Genomic DNA, 16,609 nt, shown 5'->3' on the forward strand with positions numbered 1-16,609 from the left:
GGACAGCATTCCTAGTGATTTTAACTGATTATAGTCTATGTTTCTGAAAATGAGCTAATCTATGTGTACAGTTTTTAATGGCAGTTGGACATAGCAGTTGTTTTGTTATCTACTCTGGCGTATGTTGGTTCTAACAGAGCTCTGCACCTGCCTTCTTTTCTTGTAAATAACAGGGAACAGTTACTTCTTTGCCTGCCTACCTACAAACAAAATCAATTCAGCTTTGCAAAGAGAAAAAACAAAGCAGAATTATACCTTCTACTTTGGGTTTTTCTTATCAAACAGGCAATACAATGCGTTTTTGCTTTTTTTAGGAGTCAAGTTTCTGGAGAAAATAAACCAACAAAACTGTTATGTTAAAATGTTATTTGTTATGTAGTTATGAATCATTCACAGAAATCAAAAGCATTTCCAAGCCCTGTCTTAGAACTCATTTTCTTGTGGGTGGGGTGGCGATGTTGAGTGTCAAAATTTGCATGTTTGCCAAGCTACCAAACACATGCGCAAAATGAAGTGTTTCTCTCTGTGTCCAAGTCCTGTATACCAACACCTCCGAAAGGAATTTTTTTTAAGGTTCTGCCATAGGGCACAGATCAGAGATATCTTCCAAGATTTGGGGAGGCTTTATGGCAATGCCTATGGCAGCTTTCATACTTGGAACTGGAGTCTAGGGAGAGCCCCTCTTTTCTACATATCCATCTATCTATTTACTATATTTTTATGCCACTTCAGACAATTGTTCTGTCCCAAAGCCGTTCTCATGAGTTTTCAAAAAGAGGAAAGGAACAGGCCCAGGCTTACAAACAAAGAGAACAAGACACATAAGGGGCAGAATGTGGAGAGGAAAGGTTGAGATCAGTTCTTCTTCAAGGCCAAAACAAAGTCGGAACAGATTGTTGTAAACCACTCTTGAGCCTTTTTGGCCAAAGGCCAAACGCCTAGAGTATATGGTGAACTACAGCCATTTAAATTCAGTATCCTTTCTGCTGGTCTTCCTTGGGTACCAGTTGGTGGTCCTTGTTCTCTTGGCCAATTGATGGAACCCGAGTGTTGCTTTCCTCCCTCCCACCCCTTCTGCAGCTTGAGGGCAATTGGACATTGGAGCAGAGTGTTCTTTTGGCAAGGTGTCGGGAAGCAAACTCCTGTAATTGTCCATTCCTTGGCCAATGGAAAGGGGCAGATTTGTGTCCCCCTTGCCATTATGTTCTTCCTGAGAAGTGGGGGTGCAGCTGGCCCTCCTCTGCCCCCCGTGGTGCATGGATTCCTGACTGATGGCAGAGGTCAGAATGTGCCTGCTGAGGAAATAGATTGGAGAGTACAGTATGCAAAGAGATTTTGCCTAAGTGGCAGCTCATGTCTGGAACCTGCCCCAGGTGTGATCATGCAAGGATAATGGGTTTCTCTGCTCCCTTGTATCCCGGGAGTTCTGGGGCTTCCAAGGTCTGTGTGTCCACAGTTCCCTGGGGCCTTTGCACATGACCTGAACAAAAAAGATAGATGATACTTTCAGTATATTTTTCTGTGCCCCCTTGAAATGGGAGGTGTTTAAAAAGCAGCAGTGACACAAAATAGATGGTTTCAGCTCAGCTTTCCTTTTTCTCTATAAAAAGAAAAGCCGACAGGGCACTGAAGTGGACACAAGGTGGCAGCAAATCTTCAAAAGTAGTTTATGTTCTGCAGCACCATCTGTGTTCAATAAGGGCTATAATAATAACATTAAAGAGTTTAACATCTTCATGGCTGCAGTCTTTAATCCATTCGTTCTGTAGTAGCCCTGTTGATGTTTAACGAGTGCAATTCCACAGTGAGGATTTTTTTTAGGGCTATTTTGCATATTTGCCTGTTTGCTATCTATTTTTAAAAGCAGCATTTTGGTTCAGAGGGGTAGATTTTTGCAAGGCCAATATCACTATCATAGCAGGGCAGGGGGAGAACATGTTGAGAAAGGAGCACATTGTTACCTTTTCTGAAAGGAGTGTTATAGTTTCAATAGTCCAAAACTTCACATTTCCAGGAGCAATAATGATGTTGTGTAATAGGATGAAATGCCTTCACTCCTCTTTCAAAATAGAACAAGCAAGTACTTCACTGAATCATGCGCAGAAATCAAATGCATACATTAGTTTAGGTAACAAATTGTGTGATATGCCTGTGGCTTAGTACCTTTTTTCCTCTCTTTTGGATGGAGATGCACTCATTTAGTGTAAATCTGTATTTTTAACCTTTATGCGGCCCCATTCAGATATCAAAATAACCTTTATTTGACTTTAAATGCCCATGATAGCAGAGAGATACAATTTGGCTCAAACAAAATCTGGTGCTATTAATGCAGTTGGAGAATTTTGTATTAAAGATACTTTAAACAGCTTCATGTCATCCTGACACAGGTTGTGGGGCTCGGTTAGGAGAAGGCTTTGTTTATGATAAAATAGAAGCTTGGGGTGTTAGAATGAATGGAAATGTTTTATAGGATAATTTTGGAGAGGGGAATTGGATTACGATGGTTAGACTCTTGGGGAATGAGTTGGTAGTACTTATTTTCAAGTAAATGTGCTTTGTTGGGGATGCAAGGTTTTCCATTATAAATCCACTTGCTTGGAACTAGTTTCCATATAAATCAGTGAGGCTAATTTCTAAGTGAATATCAATGAAAGTGTGGAATTTCAGAATTTATTTTATGAACTTTTTTTTTTACAGTGATTCCATATAATCTGGTGCTTTGGAATTGGCCAAGTAAATGGGTGTAGTTTTGGTGCTGGTTTTTACTTAGCACTTAATATAGTTTGATGACATTGTGTGCATTTACGGCCTATCTATACGTCTCAATCACATTTCAGCATTTCTGTTGTATGAGTCAGCTTGCAGAGTCCATATTGCAATATATTCTAGCTATATGGGGTGACAGGACATTGTCTTATCGTGGTAGTTTCCATTCTGCCATTGCCCTTTTAAAAACAGCACCTTTAGCTAGATGTGCAGTTCAAGAGAAATGATATAGCTGTAAAATAATTGAAATGTATTTTTTTAAAGAAAATTGTACACAAATTCTGTGGCATCACTTCAGTGTTTGTGTATGTATCTGTTAACCTTGACATGCATTCCCAATTAAATACATATGACTAAATAGAAGAGTGTTCCCCACTTGGAATTGTACAAAAATGTTAATGCCCAAAATGATGATGGGATGCAGTAGGATCCAAAGTTTCATTTGAAAGGGATCATTTAGTGAGTAGAACTCTGCTCCCATGAATTGAAGCTCCTACTGTTTATGGAATGGAACTTCTAAACCCAGACCAATATACAGAAAGCAAGATTATAACCTCCCGTATTGTACCAGTGAGTTTTCCAGCTCCCTTTAGCACATTTGCATGATGGGAGGCCATAGAGGGAAATGAAAATCAGAAGAAATTGCCTTCTCTCTTCTGTTCATGAATTTCTCCACGAAAGTAAAAAGCCTTCTCTGAGTGAAGGATAAAAACTGGATGCAACTCAATATCCTGTTGATGCCCAGGACACTTGAGCAAACATTTTCCATAAAGCATCACAGTAATGTTGAAATGCATAATCTGGTTTTCCAAGTGTACTGCGTTCTAAGTTTGTTGGCAGAATATGACACTCCTACTATGAAAGAACTGATATTGTGGAGAAACTTTCTATCAGGGCCTCTGATTTCAAGAAAAAGCCATAGGATGGAAATACTTCAAATAAATAAATAGTGAAATAAATCTTGGTACATTTTTTATTTTTATTTTTTAAATGAAGCCCCTTAATTTGCCAGCTTGGGAATGTTTCATTATAACATTCCTCATTTCCTGCTCATAGAATTTATGGTTGCCTTTATATCAATTTCGGCTCTTAACATGTAAATTTAATTTTATTTCTTCCTACTTGCAGGTTGCTCTCGGAACAGTGACAAATGTCGAGGAAGCAGTAAAGTGGATAAGTTACACTTACCTTTATGTACGGATGAGAGCAAACCCATTAGTATATGGCATCAGTCACAAGGCTTATCAGGTAGAAAATGCATGAAAAAACTAACCTGCTTTCTGGTTCCATAATCCTTTCCTGATGGGAGATTAAATATTTGCCAGTGCTGCTTTTCCTGACGTCAGCAACTCCTCTAAGTGCTTTAAAACATGGAAAATACTCCATTGAACAAAATGTAAAAAGGAAAGCAACTTGAATTATTTTTCCTGAGTCATCCTGATATATAAAGTTTTGAACAGTCAGGCAGAACACACAGAATACAGTCAAATGAGCACACAGCGTATGTGAAGGTGGCCTATTCAGACCTGGTTTCGTACAGCAATCTCTCTCAGTATTTCGGTGCTAAATATAAGCTTTGCAAACTAAATGTGAAAATGTTCACGTGAACCCCCTTGTGCGTTCATGAATGCATGAGCAGTTGTGGGTAAGCACTCGCTGATGCCCCTTCGCATCCACACATTCATTGTTATGAGAAAGGGGTTCTATGTGACCCTTCTGTAGCTACCAGAATGTGTGGTTGCCAGGCATACCAGCAGTTGGATAACCCCTAGCTCTTTCAGTTCAACACTCAGAATCTGAGAGTGAGTGCTGGTATAGTGGTTAAGAGAATAAACCCTGAATATTCAAGCCTGTTGAATGAACTCAGTAGGTAATCTTATGATCAGCACCGCTACTCAGTGCTGGATTTACATATAAGCTAAACAAGCTATAGCTTAGGGCCCCACTCTCTTGGGGGCCCCCAAAAAAATTAAAGGGGGAAAAACTGGGTGTACATTTCCAAAATATAAGATAAAAAACATGTGGGTGGCGCTGTGGTCTAAACCACTGAGCCTCTTGGGCTTGCCAATCAGAAGGTCAGCGATTCAAATCCCCGCGACAGGGTGAGCTCCCGTTGTTCGGTCCCAGCTCCTGCCAACCTAGCAGTTCGAAAGCACGCCAGTGGAAGTAGATAAATAGGTACCACTCCAGCAGAAAGGTAAACGGCGCTTCCATGCGCTGCTCTGGTTTTGCCAGGAGCAGCTTAGTCATGCTGGCCACATGACCCGGAAAATTCTGCAGACAAACGTCAGCTCCCTCAGCCTGTAAAGTGAGATGAGCAACCCCAGAGTCGTCTGCGACTGGATTTAACTGCCAGGGGTGCTTTACCTTTTTGTTAATATACATCTTCTTAATTGTATTACTTTGATAAAATACATATTTTGTTATGTGCAAACGGCTTTAGATACCTATTAGGTCCATAAATTACCAAACAGCATATATTCAACACAAAAAACTGACAATTTGTTGTTGACAAAGGACAGCTAGACATATAAAGGGCTCCATTACTTTCAGTAGCTTAGGGCCTCATCAAACCTAAATCCAGCCCTGCCGCTACTCATAGAAGGATAGTAATAATTTGTCGACCTTGGTTACAAAAAGATAATTGGTGGCATCCCACATTGCTTGAGAAAACTTCTCCTTGTTCAGTAGGACAAAGTGATGATGATAATTATTTGGTAGAATCCTTTTCCAATAAAAAAATACCCATTTTTCTTGGAAAAGAATTGCAACATCATAGCTACAAGCAGTGACTGGATAGTTTGTCAAATATAATTTTTTGTCACACAAGGTATCATTTGACCACACTTAGGTCAAGGCTAGGCCTTTTCTCCTTCTTATGGCTGATAATTTATTCTTTACTTTCACATTCTAATGAGACTTACAGCTTACAAATGCTGAAAAGGCAGGTGTTTGTCTTTGCTGCTGTATGTAGACTGCTCAGGCTCAAATATAAAATTCTAAGAAAATTTCTTAAATCTGCCTTTAGTACCTGGTGTTTGCTTAAATTGTTCCTATAACATTAAATAAAATCCAATTCCCTCTACTCATCTTGAATATATTTGAATACTTGAATATATTTGAATTCTGAAATGACCCTCTTTAACACAGAATATTCTCATAGGGAGATAATAGGACTTTTAGGAGCCCAAGCTGGAAAAAAGGGAGAATTCAATACAGTGAATCTTTGCCTGTCTTCATATGTACTACAGGGGAAAAAAGAGACTTCTTATTCTTTATACAGTTAAGGGATTTAGAACTTCATGCTAACATTCAGTTGTTGTTTGTAGTAACTTCTTCCTACTGCAGCCAGTGGTTACACTGAATTAAAACTTTGCTCATCTCTGAGTCAAGAACAAATTGGTCCCAGCCCTACTGTTTCAAAGGGATGGGTTTCATCTTAGAGGGGAAGCTTGGTTTTGTGAGTGCAATTTTAGGAATAGCGAAGCAAAAATTAGTTCCTCTTCCCCTTGCATTTCATATGTTAAGCAAATATTCTTCAAACCATTAATATATCTGGCTATTACTTAGTATAACAACAGCTACAATAAATTCTTCTAAAATATGCCACCTTTTGTTATTACTACCCATAATAAGGTTATTTGTCAAGTTATGTATACCGACACATCCCAAACTTATTAAGCATTTCAGTTCTAAATACTCTAGATAAATTGAACAGAGTCAAATGAAATCAATAAAATTGTACTATGTATGCATATCCATATATTAATCTGAAACTGTAAAAGTGGGAGGACAGGCAGCAGATAAATATATATAATGCTTTACTGTATTTCAGATGGATCCAGGCTTAGAGAAGCACAGAGAGCAGCTAGTGATTGAAGTTGGCCGAAAGTTGGACAAAGCTCGGATGATTCGTTTTGAAGAGAGAACTGGATTTTTTTCTTCTACAGATCTAGGCAGAATTGCCAGCCACTACTACATTAAATATAATACAATTGAGGTACCCATGCTATTTCTCTGCATACTTTCTCATATTTTGAAATAATGCCACGAAGATCTGTTTAATAGCATCTTCATCTTAGATTTGTAATAAAATAAATAGCTACGATTCTGTGCTTGCTTATGTGCTTTTAAATCCAAGTTCTGGAGGGTTGAGGGGACTTGATCTGGTGTAACATTATCGTTTGCATTATCTTATTCTATAAGGGAGGGTTCAGAGAAAACTACCAGTAAGGTAGTATTGACTCTGTGGAAAACACCATTTTATTCAACATGTTGGAAATGTGTATGTTCTGAAGACATTTCAGTAGTTAGAGTGTTGCAGAACTCGGGATTGTAAAGAGGCAGTGATTTCTATCCTGTTATGTGTTGGTCACAAGCAGCATGGTTTCCACTAAAACCTTGATTATTTGTCTCATGATCCACAATGGCTGGAACTAATGTAATTAATCGTGTAATTAATTTCAATGCATTTCAGTGGAAAGGAAACATTGAAACCAATGCATAAAATCACAATTCTTTACATATTATTTGCAGTCTAAAAATATATATAGTGAATACTGTTTGTATGATTTCGTTGGACAAACATTTGAATTGTGGCAATTTCAGCTCCCATTTCCATTTCTGACATAATTCTCCAACACCCCATGAAGAACATTTGTGTATGTGTTTGCAGAAGTGATATGAACTTCTGAAAAGTGTTAGCATTTGTTGCTCCATATTTGAAAGACTTACTGTGAGGATCTTAATTGAATGATGTTGCATCTTTGAACATACAGTCCCATTTAGCTTATTTAAAACCAAATTATTGATGTCCTCATATTTGGACTCAGTCACATTTTAGTATGCACTACCTTAAACTTTCAGTTTTTAAAAAATGGATACACCATTGGCACCTTGATGACTTGACTTTTTAGAAGAATCTTCTCCTGTGTATAGCAAGCTCCTTTAACCAAATTCAAGCTAATGCTTTAAATTGCACAATGTGAAACTAGTATATATGCTTCCTGTGTTCAAAACTCCACATCACTTTTCAAAATAAATAATAATAATAATAATAATAATAATAATAATAATAATAATTTATTATTTGTACCCCGCCCATCTGGTTGGGTTTCCCCGGCCACTCTGGGCGGTTTCCAACAAAGATAAAAGATACGCTGAAATGTCACATATTAAAAACTTCCCTGAACAGGGCTGCCTTCAGATGTCTTCTGAATGTCAGGTAGATGTTTATCGCTTTGACATCTGGTGGGAGGGCGTTCCACAGGGCGGGCGCCACTACCGAGAAGGCCCTCTGCCTGGTTCCCTGTAACCTGGCCTCTCGCAGTGAGGGAACCGCCAGAAGGCCCTCGGAGCTGGACCTCAGTGTCCGGGCAGAACGATGGGGGAGGAGACGCTCCTTCAGATATACTGGACCGAGGCCGTTTAGGGCTTTAAAGGTCAGCACCAACACTTTGAATTGTGCTCGGAAACGTACTGGGAGCCAATGTAGGTCTTTCAAGACCGGTGTTATATGGTCTCGGCGGCCGCTCCCAGTCACCAGTCTAGCTGCCGCATTCTGGATTAGTTGTAGTTTCCGGGTCACCTTCAAAGGTAGCCCCACGTAGAGCGCATTGCAGTAGTCCAAGCGGGAGATAACCAGAGCATGTACCACTCTGGCGAGACAGTCTGCAGGCAGATAGGGTCTCAGCCTACGTACCAGATGGAGCTGGTACACAGCTGCCCTGGATACAGATTTGACCTGTGCCTGCATGGACAGCTGTGAGTCCAAAATGACTCCCAGGCTGCGCACCTGGTCCTTCAGGGGCACAGTTACCCCATTCAGGACCAGGGAATCCTCCACACCTGCCCGCCTCCTGTCCCCCAAAAACAGTACTTCTGTCTTGTCAGGAATCAACCTCAATCTGTTAGCCGCCATCCATCCTCCAACCGCTTCCAGACACTCACACAGGACCTTCACCGCCTTCACTGGTTCTGATTTAAAAGAGAGGTAGAGCTGGGTATCATCTGCATACTGATGAACACCCAGCCCAAACCTCCTGATGATCTCTCCCAGTGGCTGCATGTAAATGTTAAAAAGCATGGGGGAGAGGACAGAACCCTGAGGCACCCCACAAGTGAGCGGCCTGGGGTCTGAACACTCATCCCCCACCACCACTTTCTGAACACGGCCCAGGAGGAAGGAGCGGAACCACTGTATGACAGTGCCCCCCGCTCAAAGGTTTCATTTGAGCGGCGATGTTGACAATAAGTTCTCCATCTCTACCACTTTGTGTCTAGATTGGCACTATTGATAAATATTCTCAAAGGCGAACCTCTCTTTTTTTGCAGACTTTCAATGAACTGTTTGATGCTCATAAAACAGAAGGTGACATTCTTGCTATAGTGTCTAAAGCAGAGGAATTTGATCAGATCAAGGTAAGAATACATCACCATTTTTTTAAAGGCTTCTTTTCTACACATGGAAAGTGGTGTGTGTGTGTGTTACTGGATACAGGAACGTCTTCATTTACTGCTATATAATGACAGCTCCATGCATCTCTCTGTCTCCCATGCACAGTGTTGCACCTGTCAGTTTGGTGAATGCTAAAGTTTGGTGAATGCTAAAGCCCACACTAACAGGGGCTTCTTGAGTACAGCTGGCCGGATATACATGATTTAGGCCAGAATCTTATTTTCTAACTAGAGTACATTTTCTAATCCCGGACAACATTCAGTGATGTCTACCTCCCTTGCACAACTGGAAATCCAGTGCAGCAACTGGAAATCCAGTGCAACAAGACTTCCAATTTCTGTTCTCTCCTCTGTAGCCCCTTTCCATGCTTCCAGAATTTGTTCTCAGGGTTTCCCAACTATCTAGAGCAAATTTTGAATGTGTGCAGAGAGCAGCTGGGGGGCGGGGGAGAAAGAATGGAGAAACCCTGTTACGCAAGCAGATGCCTGCTCATGCTACATCTGATCTCACCCCCAGTTTTTAATTCATGGAATTCACTTTAAAGTGAATAGTCTTAATGAGGAATGCAACCCAGAGGGCTGTGAGTGTTCTGTTCTGGCAGCTCTTCAAGAAACGGGGAAGAGGTTGAGTGTACTTTATAAAGAAATCCTTTCAAGATGAGTTGGAGTTTTACTGGCTAGCATTGTGTTAGAGAATAGTCACTTTCTTTTGCAAAATTAAGAATTTTAAAAAATAAAATCACTGCAATCTCCCAAAGTCTACTTTGAATCTGGATGCAAATGTTCCTAAACGTTAGGAAGAAAGGCAAAACTGTGATGAGAGTTTAGGTGCAGCTTCAAGTTTATTGAAACCTCAGCCACTTCATTCATTCAAAAGCTGTGCCAGTGAAGGAAAGGATTTGATGTTAACAAACTGTAGTTTGGTAGTTAACAGAGTGGGGTCTTCTTGAAGTGACATAATTGGGGGATGATTGAGAAATCCTGCAAATGGTTCAAGTGACATTTGTGACTTTTCTGCTCTGCTTTCATGTTGAATGAGCTGGTCAGGGCTTAAGGGAAACGGCCTCTGTATGGTTCCCTGCAGGTGCCAAACATTTACCCTCTTTAAATAAGTTTTAGACTAATAGACTTTCAGCAAATCAAAGAATATGTAAATGTATGCTCTGTTTTGCAAGTATGAGTGAAAATTTGAAATACTATGCATTATTCAAACTGTAGATATGAATATTTCTTTACTTGCATTAAGACTTAATCTTATTAACAGTGAAAACCTTAATACCATGAATCATAGTACTTCAGAGTTTTGAGCTAAGAACATAATATGCCACATGCAAACTATATGATTTTAATGAATGCATTTAATGTTAATTCAGGTTGGCCCTAATCCAGAAGGACAGAGGTCATACTCTGGTCAAATAAAAAGGGAAATCTCATCAGGTTGAGGATGGTACGGTCAGAAGACTTAATTTTTGAGGCATATCACATTTTTATGTGTCAATGGCAACCTTAATAAAAGGTGATACATAATGAAATGCAATTGTGTCATTATTAAGATAGTTTCAATTAAGTTTTATTAAGTACAGTGCTGGGAGACTTGTTTTTCAGAAACTGTAGACTGTTTAAAAACACATTTATTGAGAGATAATTGGCATTTAATTTTCATGTGGAAGATTTAACAAGTTGCACCAGTCTTTTCAAAGTCTATTAATTTGTGTTTCAGGTGAGAGAAGAAGAAATAGAAGAGCTTGAAGCCTTGCTGGGTGATTTCTGTGAACTTCCCGCTCCTGGTGGTGTAGAGAACAGTTACGGGAAAATAAATATCCTTCTGCAAACATATGTTAGCCGAGGAGAGATGGACAGCTTTTCCCTTATTTCTGATTCTGCTTATGTTGCACAGGTATGAATGTGTGCATGTATCCAATGAATACTTACCCCAGAAACACAGAAAACTAGAGGCCCCATGTGTTGAAGCCCATACACATTTGACATGAGATTTGGATTTGAAAAACTAATAGTTTTGTGTGTATGTGTCTCAACCTATATGTAATGCATATACAGTGGTGCCTCGCAAGACGAAATTAATCCGTTCCGTGAGGCTCTTCGTATAGCGGTTTTTTCGTCTTGCGAAGCAAGCCCATTGACAGCTTAGTGGATTAGCGCTACAGCTGTCAAGTGGCTTCCAGCGATCAGCTGTTAAGCGGCTTATCAGCGGAACAGCTGATAAGCGGCTTAGCGGCTTAAGAAAAGGGCAAAAAAGCAAAAAAAAACCGCGGGGGGATGCAAGATTTTTTTTGTCTTGCGAAGCGACCCCATAGGGGAATTCGTTTTGCGAAGTGCCTCCAAAACGGAAAACCCTTTCGTCTAGCGGGTTTTTCGTCTTGCGAGGCGTTCGTCTTGCGGGACACCACTGTATATATATATAGCTTATTGCCCACAGAGGATCCTTTTCACAGTTACGTTGTTTGTTGAGGAGCTCTGTGCATCCGCCATGAAGCTCTGAAAGCACAGGACAATGGAAATGTTCTCTTATTTTAGAAAACCTGTTGACCTAACCATTGTCACCCAAGAAAGAAGGGTCAGACTTAGAATATACCCAGTGCTCACTTCTGTGGTTGGTCACTGTAAGGCAAGACTTATCATGGTAGATTATCATTTCTTTCAGAAAGCCTATCCTCTAGGGTTTCAAAAAACTTTGGTTGAAAATTCTTTCTGTATTTTCTTCACAAACTTTGTGCTCTTTGTTGACTAAAAGTTTTCTATTCAAAGCATTTGCATATCCAAGGTGATGTTCAACCACAAGAAACAAATAAATAACATACAATATGGTAGCATAGATAAGAAGATAAAGCAGCAGTTTTTAAAAAAATTAATTTCTCAGCAAATGACTTATGAAACTAAGTCACTTTCAGCTTGTTGTTGGAAACTGTAAAGTGAATTTGCCAGCTGCCGCTTCAAGAGAAAATTACATAATATGGATACTGCAATGGAGAAAGACCTTCCTGAACATCCATGTTGGGGCATCCTCCCTTCAGAAAGTTCTGTGTGCCCCCAAGGGAAGGCAGAATTAAGTGGCCAGGCCTGGAAGTTTGTGCTGTCAGCTCCTGAAGTTGGAATGAGAATATTTTGTGCCATTTGTTTGTTTTAATAGTTTAAATTGTAGTCTACACTGGGTTTTTGGCCGAAATAAATATGAGCAATTAATGTCATCTATAGTTGCACCGTTCTGTTTGAAACGTATGTGTATTGTAATAGATAAGGAATAGACATAACAATACAATTTATCACCTGCTTGTACCCTACAGAATGCAGCACGTATTGTCCGAGCTCTTTTTGAAGTGGCTCTTCGAAAACGCTGGCCTGCGATGACATACCGGCTACTAAACCTTAGCAAAGTAATTGACAAGCGATTGTGGGGTTGGGTCAGCCCTCTGCGTCAATTCTCAGTCCTGCCACCGTCAGTCCTTTCCAAATTGGAGCAAAAGAATCTCACAATTGATAAGTTGAAGGACATGAGGAAAGATGAAATCGGTAAGATGCAGGAAAAAGCTAAGTCAGTGTGTCTTGACTTAATTTGAACTCTATTTCTGTCTTTACTGTTTTGCTTGCATTTCAATCCTACCCTTATCCTGAGGCCTTTGTGGTATTAATTTTAGACTACTGAAAATGCTTCTCTATAATAAAGGCTCACAACCTAAATTTATATTGACTTGCTTGCACATTGCTTTGATATTAGAAACATACTAATCCTCCTGCTACTGAGTCCCATGTAGCTGAAATGCGACCTGATGACATTTCCCCACCACTTCCCTTAGACTTCTGGTAAAATGCAGATTTGTTTCAAGTTTTATATTTACTTTGCAGGTCACATGCTTCATCATGTGAATATTGGCTTAAAGGTCAAACAGTGTGTCCATCAAATTCCCTCCATTACAATGGAAGCAACCATCCAGCCAATTACACGCACTGTGCTGAGAGTTAGGTTGAACATCACTTCAGATTTCAAATGGAGCGATCAGGTAAAGATGCCTAAAACGTAAAGCCTGGAGAATTTGCTAAGTGACTTGGAATCCTCTGGGTTTAACTCAACACACAAGCAGTGAGCATGATTTTTTTTAAAGTAACTTTTCCTTGCCTATACTTCAGATGATATTGATGTATGGTATATGGCTCTTGAATTTTGCTTCACTAAGATCAGAAGCATATTGGTTGTGAAGCTATGCCACTAAATTGGCATCCATCACACTGAATGTTACCAACCACATGGGTAAATTTTAAGCAATCCCATGAATCCAGGGAAACTGCAAAGCATAGCTTTTTGCAAGAAGCCTACTAAGAAAAAAATCTGTTGGTCCCACACATTCTTGCATGGGGAGATGCATAGGAGATAGGAGTCTTTCCTTTCCACACTAAATAGGTTCAAATATGCCTTGCTGATGTTAGGCACAGTGGTATTCTGAGACATTTTACCAACACTTTTTTCATCAGTCGAAATAATGCACCTGCCAGTTTACTTTAATGTGCTGATTGAAAGTCTTAACAGAGCTAGAATATTTTTAATGAGTGTGGATTTTCTTTGTCAACTAGGTACATGGAACAGGTGGAGAGCCCTGGTGGATTTGGGTGGAAGATCCTACCAATGATCATATTTACCATTCCGAATATTTCATTATTCAAAAAAAGCAGGTAAATGTATCCAACACAGCAGTTCAAAGCACATACCACATAAAGTGGTGGGATAGACTTCCATAAACATCAGTTTAATATAAATGTTGTAATACAATTTTATTAGGTATCCAGTATCTGTCTGAATTTTGTTTTCAGATTCACATGCTAAAATTGGCTTTCTGTGTGATCATTCACTGGCATCACTTTAAAAATAAAATCTAATAAAGGATTTGCCTTTCTGGTGTGTCTGAAAGAACAATTACTTGCAGATGAAAAATCAAATATGTGACGCTACCTTCTATTACAGATGTCAATACAGATTATTACTAGCTACAGTTCCATCAAAAGAAATCACTTAATAAGCAGGAACCCAATCCTATTGTGTTAAGCCATTTAGTACAGAATCTGTCTCTAAAGCCCAAAGAACCAAAAGAGAGGAATTGCTTCTCTTCTGTTTTACTGTGTGTTTTATGAATATAAACAGATGCAATAAGCTCGGTTGCTTATGTGTATTTCAGTTTTTGCATTTACATGAAAATACAGAGCAACATAATTTTTGCCATCTGGAGAGTGATTGTTGTAGTATATGTGTGTATTTTTTACATTTGTTTTTACCATAGGTCATTGCAAAAGAGACTCAGCTGTTGGTATTCACAATTCCCATTTTTGAACCACTACCATCCCAGTACTATATCCGGGCTGTATCTGATAGATGGTTAGGAGCTGAGGCTGTCTGTATCATCAATTTTCAACATCTGATTCTACCAGAAAGACATCCACCTCATACAGGTAACAAAGGAGAGCAGCATTCCTGCACAATCATAGGTCATTTTGATTTCTAAGGCTATCGTTCGTCCTAAAATGATAATATGCATCATTGTTTATGTTTTTTCCTTCCTCACTTGTTGCTAGTTTAGATTTTCAATACTTTGCAACATTGAAATCTATTAGCTAATCTTCAATGAATCTTTGGAACTTCTCTCTTAGCTGCAGCAAATTGACTTATGCTTTACAACATTTTTCTCTAATTGTCTCTCAGTGGAATTTTCAGTATTTTGTGCCATTAGGAAAAATATATTTTGTCCTTAAAAGAGAGGGATAATATTTTTTCTTCGCTATACTATTTGTTTTATCTAGGAACTAATACAGAGCACTACTTTCACATTATTTTATTCATTCCCCACATTTATTAGTCACAAAATCAAAAACAGGTGGCACATGCATTTGTTTGCTGCTTCTAGGTTTACCAGAGAGATATAACATCAGTGTGCCTATTATTGTATAGACTTCTTTTGTCATCATCCCTGTTTAAAATCCAGTATACTTAGTGCATTCAGAATGTACATGTCTGGAGCTGACAGCTCCCTGTTTTTGCATGTATAAATTCATACGTGCATAGGATGTGTTTAGACATTGTTGTGCTGTACCTAAGCTGTCTGGCTAAACATGTGTACCCTATTTATCTAATTGACTGATCAATGAGTGCTATTCAGAAGAAACAAAAAGATATTTACACATCAGCAGATAGGGGACCTCCAGGATTTATGGTAATTGACTGCCATTCCCATCTGGTTCCTCTGAAACAATGAAGTGTACAGAGGTCCTGCTAGACAAAGATCAAGAAAAGGCCTTTTCTCCCTCTGACAGATCCCAAGAAATCACAGCATTAGCAGGGAATGATGAAAGAGTTCTGAAATATCTATGAAAAGTATGTTGTGAATATTAAGTCCTGCAGCTTCAGCAGATTTTATGGCTCTCCATCCATACCTTACTGTGAAGCATCCTAAAAGAGCACTGAGATCTTGAGCCAAACGTAACTTCAAAGAAAGCATCTGTGTAACAGAATCGATGCAAGTCCTGACTAATTTAATAGAAGTCTAATCCAGTCTTGTTATATACATATCAGAGCTTCAGCTCTCCACGGCCCATAATTGTTTGGCAATCAGATACTTCCAGAATGTTCTATATAATCCTGTTGTTTTCTCTTGAATTTCTCGTTGCATTTTTAAAATATAATTGGGATATGGTCTATCCTGATCAACCAGTCAAATATTCTGTGGTGATTTGTCATTTCTTTACTATGGCAATAAAGCAGGCTTCCTCAACCTCGGCCCTCCAGATGTTTTGAGACCAAAATTCCCATCATGCCTGACCACTGGTCCTGCTAGCTAGGGAACATGGGAATTGTAGGCCAAAAACATCTGGAGGGCCGAGGTTGAGGAAGCCTGCAATAAGGTTAACAAACTGCCTTTGCTTGGACTAATGTTGTGGTCTCAGCTTCACCTCTGCTTGTCCATAGAGTGGGCCCATTCTTTTGAAATGTTGTTTTTCCCCACTAGATATTAAGAAACTTCTGTTTATTTTGCTTTGTTGTAAAGAAATGCAGTTTCCCCGTAACACCAAAACATCAATCCTCTGCCACACGCCTTGCCATGTAGAACAACTTTGAGATTATCATAATTCAGACCTGCACATGTGAATAGATTTTTAGAGGTCCAAATATGGGAGATCTGCCGTTGTCCTATTTGTATCATTTTTAGGCATAGGACATAACGGCCATGTTCAGACATGAAGTTAACTATGGTTTAGCATTAGGTGAGTTTTGGGCTTCTACATCGCCTCTCCTCCGGTGGAGTCATGAGCAAGACATGGAAAAATTGGGAGAACATTGTAGGGGAACCCATTGGAGCAAGTTCCCTCCACTCAGTTTTGGTCAGTTCCC

The 16,609-nt window shown here is 39.5% G+C and overlaps 1 protein-coding gene across 2 annotated transcripts in view; it reads left to right on the forward strand.

Annotated features, from left to right (window-relative positions):
- ASCC3 (activating signal cointegrator 1 complex subunit 3) overlaps positions 1 to 16,609 on the forward strand; it is a 213,211-nt gene that overhangs the window by 125,331 nt on the left and 71,271 nt on the right. For both annotated transcript variants that reach the window (XM_081904600.1, XM_081904601.1), the window contains exons 17-24: positions 3,895 to 4,014; positions 6,602 to 6,766; positions 9,100 to 9,186; positions 10,943 to 11,119; positions 12,525 to 12,750; positions 13,084 to 13,238; positions 13,807 to 13,905; positions 14,508 to 14,676. In XM_081904600.1, the coding sequence (XP_081760726.1) occupies positions 3,895 to 4,014; positions 6,602 to 6,766; positions 9,100 to 9,186; positions 10,943 to 11,119; positions 12,525 to 12,750; positions 13,084 to 13,238; positions 13,807 to 13,905; positions 14,508 to 14,676 (1,198 nt within the window). The remainder of the gene's footprint in view (positions 1 to 3,894; positions 4,015 to 6,601; positions 6,767 to 9,099; positions 9,187 to 10,942; positions 11,120 to 12,524; positions 12,751 to 13,083; positions 13,239 to 13,806; positions 13,906 to 14,507; positions 14,677 to 16,609) is intronic.

Source organism: Podarcis melisellensis (assembly GCF_964234715.1).
Source record: "Podarcis melisellensis genome assembly, chromosome: 3".
NCBI lineage: Eukaryota > Metazoa > Chordata > Lepidosauria > Squamata > Lacertidae > Podarcis > Podarcis melisellensis.